The 17,083-nt window shown below is 33.3% G+C and overlaps 1 protein-coding gene across 2 annotated transcripts in view; it reads right to left on the bottom strand.

The window, feature by feature from the left end:
- Positions 1–12,624: 12,624 nt before the first annotated feature.
- LOC149802932 (phospholipase A and acyltransferase 3-like) overlaps positions 12,625–17,083 on the bottom strand; it is a 35,339-nt gene continuing 30,880 nt past the window's right edge. Inside the window, exon 5 of one of the 2 annotated variants that reach the window (XM_089952427.1) lies at positions 12,625–15,347. In XM_089952427.1, coding sequence (XP_089808553.1) covers positions 15,312–15,347 — 36 coding nt within the window. In that variant the 3' untranslated portion in view covers positions 12,625–15,311. Of the gene's footprint in view, positions 15,348–15,469; positions 15,738–17,083 lie in introns of those variants that run through there. The other variant, XM_089952426.1, reaches the window with a different exon arrangement.

Here is a 17,083-nt window from a genome sequence, read left to right on the forward strand (position 1 = left end):
CAAACGGTAAAAATGATGCTATTTAAAAAAACAAAATCAACATGTTGATGGCGTATTTGGCCGATTAAATTTTTTTAATCACGTCGGATACGCGGGATTTGAGGTGTTTGCTTTACAGAAATTCCATTAATTTCATGCAAGTTATAATATGTTTTGTACACGGCATCACATGGTGGCCTGGTGATTCTCAGGGGATAGTGAGTCTTGGGTACTTGGCGACTTGCCGCCATAAGTGCCGTCAATCTTATTCGCGTAACCACCTCTCCTTGTAGCAGCTTGTTGAGATCAAGCACGGTCTGGTCGATTGTTTATATTATAAACGCTAAAAGGAAAATCAGTTGCTAGCACATGTGTGTATACTATGCCTGCTATAATCTCTAAATAAGAAATCTTGTCCGTCCTGTGTATCATGTACCTTGTTATGTAGATCTATATATGTGCTTTATTTTTTCCCGTGCACGAGGATTTTGTAGTCTTTGGCTACTTTTGTCATGATTCTAAGTAGGCGTTATGTTTATTGAAATTTGGGTTCGACGTCATCTTTGTTTACAGTTAAAACTAGGTTATTCTATTGGAAATTTATTACGCCGTAGATGCATATAGAGATGTTTACTAAAATAAATCATTCCTGTTTCATATCAGTTTTTAGCAATCAATGATCAAGGTTTGTAGTTCTCTCAGATATAATTCTAGAATAATTATTTAAATAATTAAGTGCAATTACTAAGTGCTCATTCATGGGATCAACATTATTTTGGGTCTTTTGTGAATTCATTCAAATACATTCTGGATTGTATCATTTTGGTACATCGGGGCATTCAAGAGTATTAGTATATTAGGACATTCAAAACTGTTGGAATTCATTTGGAACATTCTGTACTTTTGAACTTGTGATAAGACATTTCTGATTGAAGTCATAATGTTGCAATTTCTCAAGTTTATACTCTGTAACTTAGAGAAATAAATAGTATGTTGATTTTACTAAACTTGTTGGTTTCACTTCTCACTTGTACATAGTTTAAGACCTAGAGCTGTAACAACCTGTTTTAGCCTCTAAATGAAAAAGTAGTGGGAACCAGCGCGAGCCGTTCCTACAGAGGCAGTTGCAAATTTAATCTGTCTTGCTTCGCGGTGGGTTGGACCACTAGCTGGGCAAACACTTTGGCATACACTTTTTGGTATATCTGAGGCTGATGCAGCGATGGAAAACATGTTCAACAATACAGTTTTAAAGTACACTTAGACCTTAATGATCTCCAGTACGGTTTCAAAAATATAAGTTCCAAACCCTATGTAGTCATAGATTTCTTGCTTACTCTCCCAGCTTGACATAATCTTTGGGTTCACTTTGAATTTCATATGGAGACAGGCAACATCTCTCTGGCCTCGAGACTTTTTTAAATCAGCACATGATGTCTATTAAATGTAATTTTCGTTTTCCTGCCCCCTCCCCCAATATGAATATTCCTCTTTATATTGGTTTAACTTTTAAGAGATTTTCTGTCATTTTCATCTGCAAAATGTCTTAGTGTATTGTACGCCATTTTTAGAAAATGTTATATATCCAATAACTCGATAATGCAGCCGTTTTGAATAAAGTATATAGTAATTTAAAGTGTCTGAAATACTCCTGTACATTTAGACGTGTCTGAAATACTCCTGTACATTTAGACTGATAAGCTCCACAGATTCCAAAATGAAACCCAGATCAAACACAACAATTTTATTTGCATAGTTTCTTTTCCCCTACCATTTTTGAAGTCCGTAATTCAAAGGTCATTTCAGTAAGACTTATAGTCAAATCATAAGGGTTGGCAGATCTTTCATATCGCATGTGCCAGCAGTCAATGAAATCATCCCATAAACCATTTAAAACATCACTGTCTGGGCTCTTAATATCACACGATCTTCTGTTCACATCTACTAACTTGCATTTATATGGCAATTGTGTGCTGTTTGTTGATAAAGAGGAAAATTATGTTCTCTTAAATTTTCATTGTGTCTCAAATTAAAGTACAGTCTTGACACAAGCAATGTCTGAAACACATGTAAGACTTAAACATTTCTCCTGATGGTGAAAATAACTCTCTTTCTATAACACACACACACACACACACACACACACCAAAAAGTACTTTACACTCATAACCACCTTTGTTTATCTTAAAATGTTAACTTAAGATGTTGCCTGTCTCCATATGAAATTCAAAGTGAACCCAAAGGTTATGTCAAAATTGTTCAGAAATGTATTACTCGAGTAATTTTACCAAACTAAGTTCATTCATGCATGTTGAGCGATCTGCACCTTTGTTGTCATTGACAAACTTCCTCACAAAATTATCTGTTATGTATATTTGATTTAGTTATATTTGATTTAATATATATTTATTTAAATTTAATTGTTAGTTGTTAATTTTAATTTTTTTCTTCTTTTCATTACATGCTATTGTAATGTAAATTTATTCACTAGAGATGATACTTTTGCCAGAAGATAATTTGACCTTGACTATTCGTTTTATAAACACCAGGTGTTGATCTAGATCCTGGCCTTGATTCAAAATTAGTAGCAACCACGTACATAAGTTCTATTTTTATTTAAAAATGATTAGTTGTTGTCAAGGTCATGATGGGAATACGTGTTTAAGATGTAAACAATATTTTTATTTTATTTCTTAGAGTACATTGATTGGTTTTTGTCAGGGCCACACTGGGTGTACGCGATCTTTAATAAGTACATAATTTCTACTAAGTTCTGGAACATGATCACGTGACCCCCTTTCTGCATTTTAGAATACGATATAACCTTTGTTTTGGAGAGATATTCTTGGTGCAAGCGGGGCTTTTTCTTACACTGGAAGTTGTATGTTGTGTTGTTTGGAGTTATTTCAAATTACTTGGGTTGGAGTTATTTCTAATTACTTGGATTCAAAAAGGGTTAATTCTTTTTTCCTGGAAAATACGTGTGCTCATGTGAAATTGTTGAACAAGGACAGCGTTTATAAAAAAATTTATTCAGATTTCCAAAACCGGAGTGATAATTCTTGTTTCTACAAGGAACTGTAGACTTCAATACTACATATTACAGCATACGTCATCGTTTTCCATCTTGGATTCTTCGTCGGTATTCGAGCTTGAAATCAGTAGAACATTTTGTTATTAGGACTTCAAAAATTTTATTCGCGGATTATTCTTGGATTATTTTTGGATTTGATTCTTAAAACCGTAAGTTCATATTTTTTCATTTTTACAGAATTTTCCAGGGAAATAAATTATTATATTTTTTCAAAGCTCGTTGTTCTCCCTCTTTCTTTTGTTACTATTTATTCGAGCCTAAACACGTAACAATGAACTTTTAAAGTGGCAGGAAGAAAAGCGGATGTCGAGTCAAGTCATTTACCAGTGGGAGCTGCGAGGGGTAACTGAAAGTTTTTTTTTTCTTCTCCATAAATGAAACTTTCACTTTAGCATTACATTCAATCTAGTTTATTTTGGATCACAGGTTGGTTTGCCTCATTTAAAGATGAACTTCAACACTAATTTTATTACATGTTTTCCTGAAGCGTTTAAATAAGAACAATGCAAGAAATTGTGATTAAGGAGGAGCGACGTGATGCAATTAATTATCATATTAGCTTACATATATAATAAAATTCTCAAACAAATGACACAGATAACTGAAGCAGCCGTACATGACCTGTTGGACTTGTGTTTTTTTTTTTATAAGACATAAACAAACAATTTGTAGGTGTACCATACGGATTACGTGTTGCTAAAAGACTTGGTTGTGCTGTTATAATTATGTCAAGGAAAGATTTCACTAGCTACTGCTACTGCTACTGTATGATTGCTAATTATCCTCTGTCTAATAAATACGCTGATGCAATCACACTTGACTATTAAACAACGTGTGGTGCGTGGTCAAAGATAAAGTAAAGACCGAAGTGATAGGACAGCCAGAAGAGTAATGATATGAAAGGCAGAACCAAGTAAAAGTGTGTCAGTGTACGTTTTCGTTCCTTCATAATCAACCAATCCGGCTACCCTAGCGGCGATGAGATAATGAACCTCAACCGGCATAACACTGAGAATCACTAGGCCTTATTTGTAGCTGAATAGCAGCAGAGGAGGTGAACAGACCTTTAGCTGAAACATCATTTTTGAAAAATAAAACCTCATACAAAATAAAAAAAGGTCAATAATACGCAACCGAAACCGAAACCTTACCGACTGTGTCTCCAACTGGGTTAGTTTTTTTTGTTACTTTATCTTTCTCGTTCGTGTTTTCCTAAATTTGTATCTGCGTTCGCTTACCAGCTGGGCGTTTCACTGAGGTCGCACCTCCACTGCTGCTATAAATGTGTGATTAATTAAATCATTATTATATCAATAATGGAATCTTACACTAGTAGTCTAGCTGGAGGAAGATTAGAAGCAATCAGAAGATATATGCCTGTTCGTGACGCTCTCAAACAAAAACTGCAAGAACCTCAAGAAGCACAAGTTGAATATGCAAAAGATAAAGAAAAATTTTTTAAACCTGTTATAAAAGTTACTGAATGAGTTGCAAAAGCTACTCAAGGTTTTCTTCCCGCGTTAAAACAAACGGCTGAGCAACTGAAAAGATAACAAAAAGAACCAAACAGACAAAAAAGATTTTACAAGATCTTCCAGCTATAGCTGCCGCTCAACCACAACCTGTCCTTCAACTTGAAGAAAAACTCGAAGGAGCTATAAGTGAAAAACCAAGAACAAAAAAATGAAAAAGTTGAAGTGCTTGATAAAATTTACTGAAGACAACTATTTAGACAATACGAAAACAGCAAACAGCAGCAGATTTAGCTGAATTTGCTGCTGAGAGTTATAATTATAGAGAAAGATTTAAAAAATCTGAATATGTTAATAAACCGGTTTCAAGAGACACTTGGCACAATTGGATATCTCGAATAAAAAAGGAGGTAAGAAGTAAGCTAGGACAGGTGATTTTGACTATATTGCATATATAAGTGAACTAAATAAATACTTAGCGATAGGACAACATCATGGCTGACAATGAGCACAAATAGCACTCAAAGTGATGCTGTTGGGTTATTTACGTGGCATATAGCATCACAACAAGGAGTTTATGCACCAAGGCATATCTTTATTACTTTACAAAATAATAATCGAGTAAATTCACAAGTATATAGTCAAATGATGTTTGACAATCTTGAAGTTAGTGAAGTTTCTTTAATGGTAAATAAACATCAAGAACCATCTGAAGATACATTGTCAAATTTTGATTTTAATCATGTAGCACGTGCATATCACCGATTTATAGGACGTGATCAACATATAGATACTGGTGTACAAATATCACAGTTAGATTTTACAAACCTGTATCCGATCTATTACTTTTCATTGGAACATATAGATTTATTCAAACAATATGTCGTTGATATTCATTTTCGAGCTCGCGTAAATCCAGGAGCTGGATTCATTATAGAGCAATTGCAGTTATACTCAGCGATAAAACAATGTTAATTGAAGGTACTGGTGGGCGAGTGAGAGTTAAAGACGCACCGATAGAAAACATGAAATTAAATCGCTCACGATATTTATAATGTTATATCATCATGTTAGCGTTACTCTGACTTAGCAAAGAACTGCGGAATAAAAAGATCACTAAAAAAGATAAGATCACTGGTGGTCAAAATAAACTACCATTGTCAGAACGCCAACTCAGGCATTTCAATAGCGCCAGACAATCAAAAACAGGCTTTAAACTCAATGTTTCTGTTGGTGCGGTTAAAGACTCAATTAAAACAGGCGGTATACTTCCACATCTATCAGTATACCAGCGTTAATGGCCGCTGAAATCTCAGCTGCTGCAAAAGCAGCTACACTAGGTGCTGTTGGAACTGCTGCTGGATAAGGATTTAAAAAAGACGCGATCGGGGTCTAAGATTACCAGGAACCTCTTATCGATATGGAAAAGGTCTGAGACTTCCAGGAACATTTCGTTAATCCGTCCAATGTCCAATTTTGCTTTACTTGATACTGCTAAAAATTTAACTATCAACAATTTCAGATGTGTTTTTTATGCGTGATCAATTACCAAAACAACCAAACAATATTGAAACTGGTATCAATATTCTTGAAAAAAAAGTTCTGGTCCTGGGACTCATTTTCATTCGTATGGGATGGCTCCACCAAAAAAATTTTAAATTAGGTAAACACAATATACACTCCAGTTTGGTATTCAACAGCACCAACACAAATCAAATCTATAATAGGAAAAGAATTAAAAATAGCTATTACAGTTCATGAACCAACATTATCAGCTGCGATAGAAATATATTCGCAAGATTATGCTGTAGCTATATATCAATCATCGATCAGAAGTGTGTTAGGTTGGCTTGAGAAAGCACCTGAATATCAAGGACCGCCAGAACCAAAGTTAAATTAATTCCTTACAGACAAAATAAGTTATAACAATTACAAAATATTGAGAAACTTAGTCCTGGTATTATATGGGGAGACGAAGAAGAACTGCTACAGGTCCAAATCCTGAAGACTCTTTTTCTACGACTGATGGTAAAAAAGTTAAATTATTTGGCAGAACAATACATTATATAAATAAAGAAAATCAATCGTCATTATGTTGATGATCATTATTTTTAATCAGTATCCTAGGTTAATCAAACCTGAACATGCACGCGTACTTAATAATCTACAAAATTTATTTTCCAGTATTATGCAATATTATAGTAACGATGTAAAACAACAGATCATTGAAACAATGTAACATTTGAATAAAATTGTATCAGACCTTGAATATGCCAACTGTCTTATTGTTGAAAAAGCTTTTTTCAATAAAAATCTTATTGAACGAAATATTCCTGGTTTTCCTCGAAAACCAATATATACTAGATTAAGAAAAACATTTGCCGATCAGTATAAAATTGCTGAAGAAGATGCACAAAGATTTGAAATGCCAGAATTTAGAACTGACGAACTAAAAAAATCAGTCAACGAGCTTATCAACAAAACTTTTCCTAAACTGTTGAATCATGGAGAAAAAAAACTAGACCAGCAAATATTCTCAGGCATAACAATGATCTGTATGGTGGTGGCAGACATATTTCACCAGGAGTTGTAAATGTCACATCAACAATCGCAGCAAATCTTGTATGTGATGCACTTGATGGCAGCTATCAAATAGATCTTGCAAAATCTAGTCAGGCTCAACCAGGCTCAACAAGGATATATATATATATATATATATATATATATATATATATATATATATATATATATATATATATATATATATATATATATATATACACACATTTACACCGCAATTACCTCATCGATATTTGATTGTGCAAGAGCCTATTAATCCGGTTTAAATCTACGGTGTCATAATCCGTTATTATCAAGAATACATTTCAAACTTACTGACCATTCCGGACACCAAACTGGTTTAAGAAATGAAAATTTGAATATAAATCTCTATGTAAGATCTTAACGATTTCATGGGTATATTCAAATTAACAAGCAATTTCAATACGATGGGATAATTAAAAATAATCTCATCGAAAATAAATTGTATCTTAATAATTTGATAAAACAAATATATATTTGTAACAGATTTTTTAAAACTGATTTATCGTTAATTTAATTGGGTAACTAGTACTAAATTAATGAAAATAAGTTAGATTTTAGAATTTGTATAGGGTAAATAGTACCAAAATAATAAAATCTCATCAAAAAAGAAAGAAAAAATTTCATAATAATAATAAAGTCGAATAACTTTTCACTTTCATAATAACTGGCGACAGGGACCCCACTTGCCATAACTTTCATTTTCATCAGTGATGTTGTCAATACTTTTACTTTCAAAATCGCTTTTTACTAATGTCACTTGTTATCTGACATAAACTTTATGAACTGCCTCACGCGCGTGCTAATTTTTTTCGTTTCATATTCCTGAGCTAATTCTGATCTAATTTTCTCAATCACGCTTGACAGAGATACGATTTTTTTAATACTTCTGTATCTTTCACAGTAGCCAAAGATTGGAACATAGCCTGCCGGATCTGTTTTATAAATCTATATTCTGCTGGTAGTGTATATCTATCTTCAAATCTACGTGCCTGTAATAATTCAAAATCACAAATAATTTTTTCTGGATCAAGTTGAATTTTTATGCCGTCTGTTTAAAAAAATTTTAATTGCAGAAATAATATCATTAATAATTTAGAAACCCCAGAATGATAAAATAACTACTATATCAGCGATTGTCTAAACGTTGTCAATACTTTTACTTTCAAAATCGCTTTTTACTAATGTCACTTGTTATCTGACATAAACTTTATGAACTGCCTCACGCGCGTGCTAATTTTTTTCGTTTCATATTCCTGAGCTAATTCTGATCTAATTTTCTCAATCACGCTTGACAGAGATACGATTTTTTTTATACTTCTGTATCTTTCACAGTAGCCAAAGATTGGAACATAGCCTGCCGGATCTGCTTTATAAATCTATATTCTGCTGGTAGTGTATATCTATCTTCAAATCTACGTGCCTGTAATAATTCAAAATCACAAATAATTTTTTCTGGATCAAGTTGAATTTTTATGCCGTCTGTTTAAAAAAAATTTTAATTGCAGAAATAATATCATTAATAATTTAGAAACCCCAGAATGATAAAATAACTACTATATCAGCGATTGTCTAAACGAGGATAAAAGCTTTAGAACGACAAAAGAACTGTTGTATCATGATTATTTTACCCAGCATAAAAAACACCTCACATGTTTCATGACTGGCAAAGTGCATTAAGATATATATATATAGATCGTAAATTATCTAAAGAGTTATTGAGCTTTTCTCCATTAATATGATCGATCACAAGACCGTCTTCGATTACCCCACGGAAATATTCGTACATGAATTTATGACAGAGATACATCTTATTCCCACTGATACTGAATATGAGGTAACCAGTATTATTGACAAAACTGACTGGGTTTTTTAGTCGACAGTGCCTGATTACACCATCATGTGGTGTTTCATAATTCTTAATGATTGGATGTTTCATAAAATCTTTTCGCTCCATTTATATATAATATTTTTTGTTTAGTGATTTGTCTAAACGATTGTTTGAAAATCAATCCAGATAATCTTCTGCATTTCTTATAACTCTCATTGTTGGTGGGTTTTTTTATTATCATAGTAACTTTTCATGTCTCTGTATTTTTTACCACAACATTGCACACAAAACTGTGTTTCTCCTCTAACTCCAACACCACACATCAAACATGGTTTTGGTACTAAATTCCCTCTCTGTACACTTTGTAAATGATATCTGCAGAATTCATTTACACAGGCTTTGTTACAGGGAGTTGTAGAGCCTATCATAAACCATTTGCATTTATTTTTTGTTTGAATCATAGTTGTCTTAATTATAATATGAACGAATTATCAGCGGTTAAAATGAAACTTCTAAATATACATTTGCTCTTGATAGAAGATCCCCCGACTAACAAAGATGAGCTCTGATTGATCCGATGAAAACTCTGATTGAAAGTGTTCGTAATGCTAAAAAGAATTTCATATAGATAGAGCAACTCATGTGTGGTCAACGTTCAAAATTACACGCAACACCGATGGTGGTGATGCCACAATGAATGACCAACGATGATTATTAATTATCTCGACAAAGATATTTTCCAGAGTAAAGTTTATTAGGAAGTAGACAATACTTGGATTATCAGTGACAAACGTGACCCTGTTCTTCATAATGAAAAAATCGTGATATGAAGTAAAAATTCCAAACCAGGAATGTTGACTGGTATTGACAAACCGTAAACTGAAAGAGTGTATAATGTAACCATGGTTATCTATGAAATTTATCTGATAAATGATAAACCCAGCATTAATAATCTAAAACTGATGAAATTTTACAAAGTAAATGTTGTAGCCGAACGAGTAAATGGAACATTTTACAAACGGGATATGTGGAAATAAACTTACAGATCAGCGACATGAAAAAACAAACAAATGGGCTGAATCAGTCAAGGATAAAGGATCTACAATAAACAATGTTGCTTTATGAAGACTGAAACTAAAATTCCCAAATAACAGTAAGAACAATAACTGCAGAGATTTTATATGAATCAAATTATAAATCGAAATGAACTTCGATTGAAATTATTGATCATAATGCGCATGCGTGGACTAATGCAGTAACAATATTTCCACGAAATCAATTTGTTAAATTTTACCATGGAGATATATTTGATTTTTTAAAATAATAAGTAAGAATGATCCTGTATTAGTATGGCTGTTTCAGTGTTACGATGATGAAAACTATGATCAGTTTGTATGACCTAATGGAGATATTTATCGCACAGAATCTCTCCATGAAGAAATGAAGAATCTTGCGTTGAAATATACCCATGATGATGCTGGACAATTACTGAGTAATTGTTTTACCCTTCCGTCAATTGCTGCTCATTTTGCTAGAGAGAAAAAGTCATGGAAACCAACACGATTTGATTTTCTTGAAGAAATACAACGCAGTTGTGTCGAATACGGACACGGTGGATTACGCAATACTAAATACGATTATAGGGATGTTATTTCGGTTGATATGGTTGCACGTTATCTGGGAAGTTTTCTTGGTATGGGAGAGTGTTCTCAGTATTTTGAGCGATTTGGACATCCAACACACGAGATGACCAGGGTATCGCTAAATGGACCTTTGCCTGATTTTGATTGGACTAGAATTGCTTGTATCGAGTCATTTAGGTTTGCCAGAAATCTTCATCCGATTTGTCATATCTGGTTTGGCAAAAATTTTCAGAAAAAAATGTGGGCACCAACAGTATTATTACGATATATGCTCAATGTAAAAAGACTATTATTGTTAACAGTACGTGAAGCAATTATTTCGTATCATCCGCAGAAAAAAGTTTTGTTACCAGAAAAAAAGAAATATTCTGATGAAAATACTGATATAACTGATTTTGAGAACAAAATCGCAAAATATCTTGGCAGAAATGTAGATGATGCTAAACTCGATTTTATAACTGCTGATACAATGAAAAGAAACACATTTATAAATCGATGTTAATTTATCAGACGTAACTAAATTAGGTATAATTCTGAGTTATATTGATGGTGAGTCACAGCAGTTTACTCATTTAAGATTTTCAATGCTCGCGTTTGTTTCAAGAACTCTATTATCGATGATAAATAGTTTCTGAATTTGTTGTCAGAGTAGTCCTACACGTAAGACATAGCACATGTTGATTTTGTTTAGGTGCTATGTCTTACTATCCAAAAAACGGCCTTGTATAGTGTGTTCTGATGTCGTTGAAATCGGAATGAGTAGTTAAAGTTTCAGGAATATCTCACACATCTGGCAGCATATATCGACACTCTTCCACTAATTTATGTGTAATTAATATACTTACTGTACTGTCTTTATCCTGGCGGAATGAAAATATGACACTAGCAAATGGAAGCCTTTTCATGTTCCGTTGACATACATTTGAATTTGTTGCAATGCGACGTCAGTTGAGGTATGCCGAAGTATGTTTAAGCAGGTTCATGTGGCGGATTAGTTTTTTGAATGAAATGAAACGTTGCTTTACAGTTCCAATAGGCATATTATATTTTTTTCGTTTCGTCAGAGAATAATATTTCCACTTAACCCGATTTCGGCATTCCAGGCTTTCATCGCTTTTCAGTCAACTGAAATGTAGGCCAATGAAACTAAAAACAGGTCCATTTCTTTTGTGAGAATTTGAATTTATTAGAGAAAAGACACCAGATTAAGTAAAGTCTGACTAAAAATTATTACCTTACTTTGTAGAAAAGCGCCGTTAGTTTAGTTGCCAGTTGTGTGAGATATTCCTGAAAATTTGACTTTCGTTACGATGTTAGTCGACATCAAAACACACTAATTTTAATAGTATCATGTGGTAAAAATAAAATATCTGCTTGATGAACTTCATTAGGGTAATGACATCAAAATGTGCATGCTGAAATTTTTAGGTGGTGGTAGTTAATTTGCCATATTGCCCTTCATGCTAACCAATTTGCAGCAACAGAACGTTAACATTTGCTGCATCAGCAAGTTTATTAATCGCTGCTCTACCCCTCCAGTATCCTCTTGGGCTATATTAAATCGATTCCATTATTTTAATAATCAGATGATTAATTATCAGCTCCTAATACTAGTTTACCTTTCATCGCAGATCTTACCAACCAATTAACTAATGATTCTCTGAAAGATTTATTTTTATGGAATTTATCGAGTGAATCAACTTCACATCTGCAATATGTCGTTGTTACAGATCTTTACTTTTAAAAGCTACATCATGAATGTGACATGCTTTATCAATTTTGTTTATAGTATACTCTCCAGGTCTTGGTTGATCTCACTCATCAAGTCGGATATCAAGTTGGGTTCCAGGATCACAATAATTATATCCTGGAAGATGTTTTTCTCCTGGTATTTAGCCCATAAGAGTTCCTGATAATTTTCCTAATGAAGTAGCAATATCACTGTTACGTGTTTAGGCTCGAACAAACAGTAACACAGAAAGAGTGACAACAAATTGCTTTTCAAAGTTTAACAAATAATTTATTTCCCTGGAAAAAATCTGTAAAAATGAAAAATAAGAACTTACGGTTCGAAGAATCAGATTCAAAACTAATGTAAGAATAATCCACGAATTATTTTGCAAAAGTCCTAGTAACAAATGTTCTAATAATTTCAAGTTCGAATCCTGATGGAAAATCCAAGATGGATGACGATGACGTATGCTGTAGTCAGTACTGTACTTATCTACAGTTCCTTGTAGAAATACAAATAATGGCACTTAGGTGTTGGTAATCCAAATTAAATTTGTAAGCAATGTCTTTCCAAAAGTTCTATATGAGCACTCTTCAAATATTTCCAGAGAATAAAGAATTAATCCTTTTGAAAACCAACTGATCAGAAGAAAATTATAGCTCAAAATCTGGCTACAACAAAGAAAACAACTTGATACCAAGTGTAAAAGCCCAAAACTGAGATTTCTCTCTCTCTAAAACAAAGGTTATATTGTATTATAAGATGCAGTTTCAAAATTCTCCCAAGTTGCGAATATGGCCTTGATTAGACCAATAATTTTCTCTAAGAAATAAAAAATAAAAAAGTTGTTTTCATCTTAAACCCAAAGCCCCATCATGACCTTGACAACAACCAATCATTTTAAAATAAAAATAGAAATTTGATTACTAATTTTGAATCAAGGTCAGCATCCTGGCCAACACCTGGTGATTATGAAAAGAATGATTCAGGTCAACCAATTTTCTGAAAAATTATCATCTCATGTGAATAAATTTACATTATAATAGCATATAATAGAATAAAAAATTTAAAACTGACAAACAATTAAAATAAAATAAATATGAATTAAATCAGATATATATAACAATCACCACCAATTGTATTATTAGAAATAAATTTATATTTATTTGTATCACATTTCACACACTTGACTGCAAGTGCTCGCTTTTTATTTTTTGTTTATTGTTATTAATCCACTTGTAAGGGTGGATGCTCTACATCGAACACAATATAAATTCAAATTATTTATTCTATTTGTACAACATAGATGTCATTGATTTCTCAGATACATGAAAACAAGAGCCAGTAAAACATATTTCAGCATTACTGAATTCCATCAGAATGATAATAATAGGTCCATCTGGATCGAGTAAAACACAATTATTACTTAATTTGATAATGAGATGGCTCAAGTGGGATATGATGTATTTAGTGGCACCATCCATAGATGATCAGAGATGTTATGATGTACTTAAAGAGTTTAATGAAAACACAAAATTGTTGGACGAAGAGGGTAATGATATTATTGATTTTATCACCAATATTGATGAAGCCCCATCTGTAGATGACCTTGATGGATTTATGAATAATATAGTAGTATATGATGACGTAATGCTGGACAATCAAATCCAGCAAAAATATTTTCTCGAGGCAGGCATAAAAACACAGACCTGATTTATGTTCCTCAGCAATATACACAAATACCTAAAGTTATCAGAGATAACTGTAATATTTTAGTTGTGTTTAATGGAGTCGATACACATACTCTGCAAAATATCTATCAGACTTGGTGTAGTGGTGATATAGATATAATTAGGTTCAAAACCTTCTTTTCAAAAGCACAATCTGCTCCACACAGATTTATAATGATAAATTTATGATCAAAACCTTTTTGCAAAACAATTAAAAGCTAAAGGTTATCTGTCTACTTAGGTGGCAGTTAAATGATAATAGAAGTGGTCCCAAATTCCTTGAAATCATTAGTTACTACTGGTGCAGAAGGCACTGTCTATATGGATGTAACTGCATGAGGATGGGAGGGTGCATGTATATTATGATATTATTAGAAAAAATTGTTGTCTTTCTTAACTACATTACCCGATCACAATACCATAGCAAAAAAGAGGCAAGAGTGAGAGGGAGATACATCCTCTTATCCCAGAGCGACCATCTATGTTCCCCTAAGGTATCTGAGACAGCTTCTAGATAACCCGACTGGAAAATATTCTCCATGTGTTGGGGAGTGGCTCTGAAAGGGAACAAGTAACCTTGCCACGAATCCAGTGTGGAAGTTTTGAAGCAGTGTAGTTGTGAAGTTTTTGAATGACCCAGGAAGGTAATCTGTCAGGCCACGGATATAGGTTCCACCGGATCCAGTTGAGGTTTTATTGATGAAGGATCTTTGAGATAAAACTGGGTAAGTCTACTTGGTTCAATTTTTGTTAGCCTATATGTGATGCGAATTCATTGGTGTTGGGTTATTTCCTATATGCAGAACTAATAACCCACTTAATGCAGGATAAAAGTGTGTTGATATATCTATACCTTTGCACTGTAGAGGGCAAGAAGAAGCGTGATCTCACTCAACACAATGGCTTAGTCTTCCTCAAGTATCATTTCAGAGCTCGGCGCTGGGTCCTGATGATGACCTTGAGAGTAGTTCAAATGGTGCCTTGTTTCCATGACAGATTCCACTTGGGCAAGGTACAAAGTCATTGGACACGTGTAATCCAAATGGACAGAAGACTGAATAGGTCTTTGGTTTGTCTGATATCCTCTCTTCCATGATAACACAGTCTAACAGTCATCGTGCAACAGTTTTCATCTTGAGAATGTTAATATGTAAATAATGATCATGAGGGGTCCCCACTACACTGGCATCCAGAAATGATAAAAGACTTGCCTCCTCCAGGTCCTCTGCTCACATCCATACCATCATGATTGTCAGAGGATGTACCTGCAGAGGTATCACATATTTGAAAAAGAAATGTGGCAACTGGGTCTATCAGACAATGCAATCAAAATCCAAAGTAAGTATAATAAAACAGTCACTTGGAAAAAAGAGACTAAAGATAAATGTTTAATTTAAAAATTCAGTTTTATTGATATCTGAAAATATGTCAAATTACAAAAGAAACTTTCATTTTTAATGAAAACATTTTTTTTCTCTCAAGTAGTGTGCTTAAAGTAATAATCAAAGATTAAATGGTCTGCAGCATTCTTCTCGCCATTTCAGTCTTTTCATGATATTGGTAATGAACATACTACCATAGTGAATGACCATCTCTAACATAGCTATAAGTAACACAAGGAATAAGAAAAACATCGTAGGCAGTCCATCCATTACCTGAAAATAAAGTGACAGTCATGCAATTCAATGTCATAAAGACATAATGAAATGTTTTTAACAATTTATTTCCTAGCAACATCTCAAAATCATTCTCAGACTGATTCAAGATTCTCTCTCTTCCCACATGTAAAGCAATACAAAAAGATACAGTAATACCTCTAACATTCGCGAGGTTAGGTTCCAGAACCAGTCACGGATCAGGAGGAATCGCGAATGTTTGGTACGAGTCACTAAAAATGCTAACAAATGCTTATTTCTAGAGTTTAAACCCTAAATATGACCCAAATCATGCTCCCAAAGCACTTTAATTTCATTTAAAAGTTAGCTTAATACATTATCCTTAAAAAGAGAAATAAATGGTTGACGTAAAAATAGAGTACAGTATTGCCTAATGGGTATTTGCCACACTAGCACATTTACAGTACAGTATACTAATATTACCCCTATACTAATTCATTAGCTGCCATTTTCTTTTGCACTCACAGTAAGGTAAAACCAAGTAACGAATGGGACTGTAAACTTAATGACTGACTTTTCTTTGTCATTGTCAGGAAGGTAAACTAGGTAAACTTCATATGTCACAGAAGTCATATAACGAAGGTACAATTCAATAAAATAAAGAAAACATGTACGTAGAGGGTACCAATGAAAATTTCGCGAATCCGTGAATTCGCGAATCCAGAAACATGAATGCACGAGGTATTACTGTATCCATTACATATTTTTATATGCCACACCCTATCCTTAAGTGGCATAACCATTAGTGACTAAACACTTAACCCTCTATATCCCATACAAAAACCTAATCCTTTGATCTTTGCCTTCCATATGATGTTCATGACATCATACCCATGCTCAGTGGGAAAAAAACCCCAAATGAACTGTAAGGCAACTTCATCTTGAAGGAATTATATTATTACATTGCTTGAAAAGCCTCCAATTAAATATAGTATACTCTGAATTACATAATGATAACAGGATATACATTAACAAATGCAATTCTTTGTTTGCTTTTTGACTAATTAATATTGTCTCTTTACATGTCTTACGCATTTGAACTGTTATGCATTTTGCTGTCATAATAATTGCTGTGTGCCTCTGAGAATCACAGAAAATCAGCAGTCAAAAAGATTAATCCAGCATGCATACTTTTATCCTGAAAATTTTCTTGAACCAATAAGGTGAACTAAAATTTTAGACATTGTATAAATTTAAATGTTTGTAACATGCATATCAATGAGAACTGTCATCTTTTTGTAAACTGAATTATTAAAAAATGTTTCTCATTTGGTTTTAATTAAAATAATCCCATTGCAACATCTTGTGCCAGTCATGCACAAGTA

Source organism: Sinohyriopsis cumingii, chromosome 3 (assembly GCF_028554795.1).
Source record: "Sinohyriopsis cumingii isolate HCF-2022 chromosome 3, ASM2855479v2, whole genome shotgun sequence".
Lineage (NCBI taxonomy): Eukaryota > Metazoa > Mollusca > Bivalvia > Unionida > Unionidae > Sinohyriopsis > Sinohyriopsis cumingii.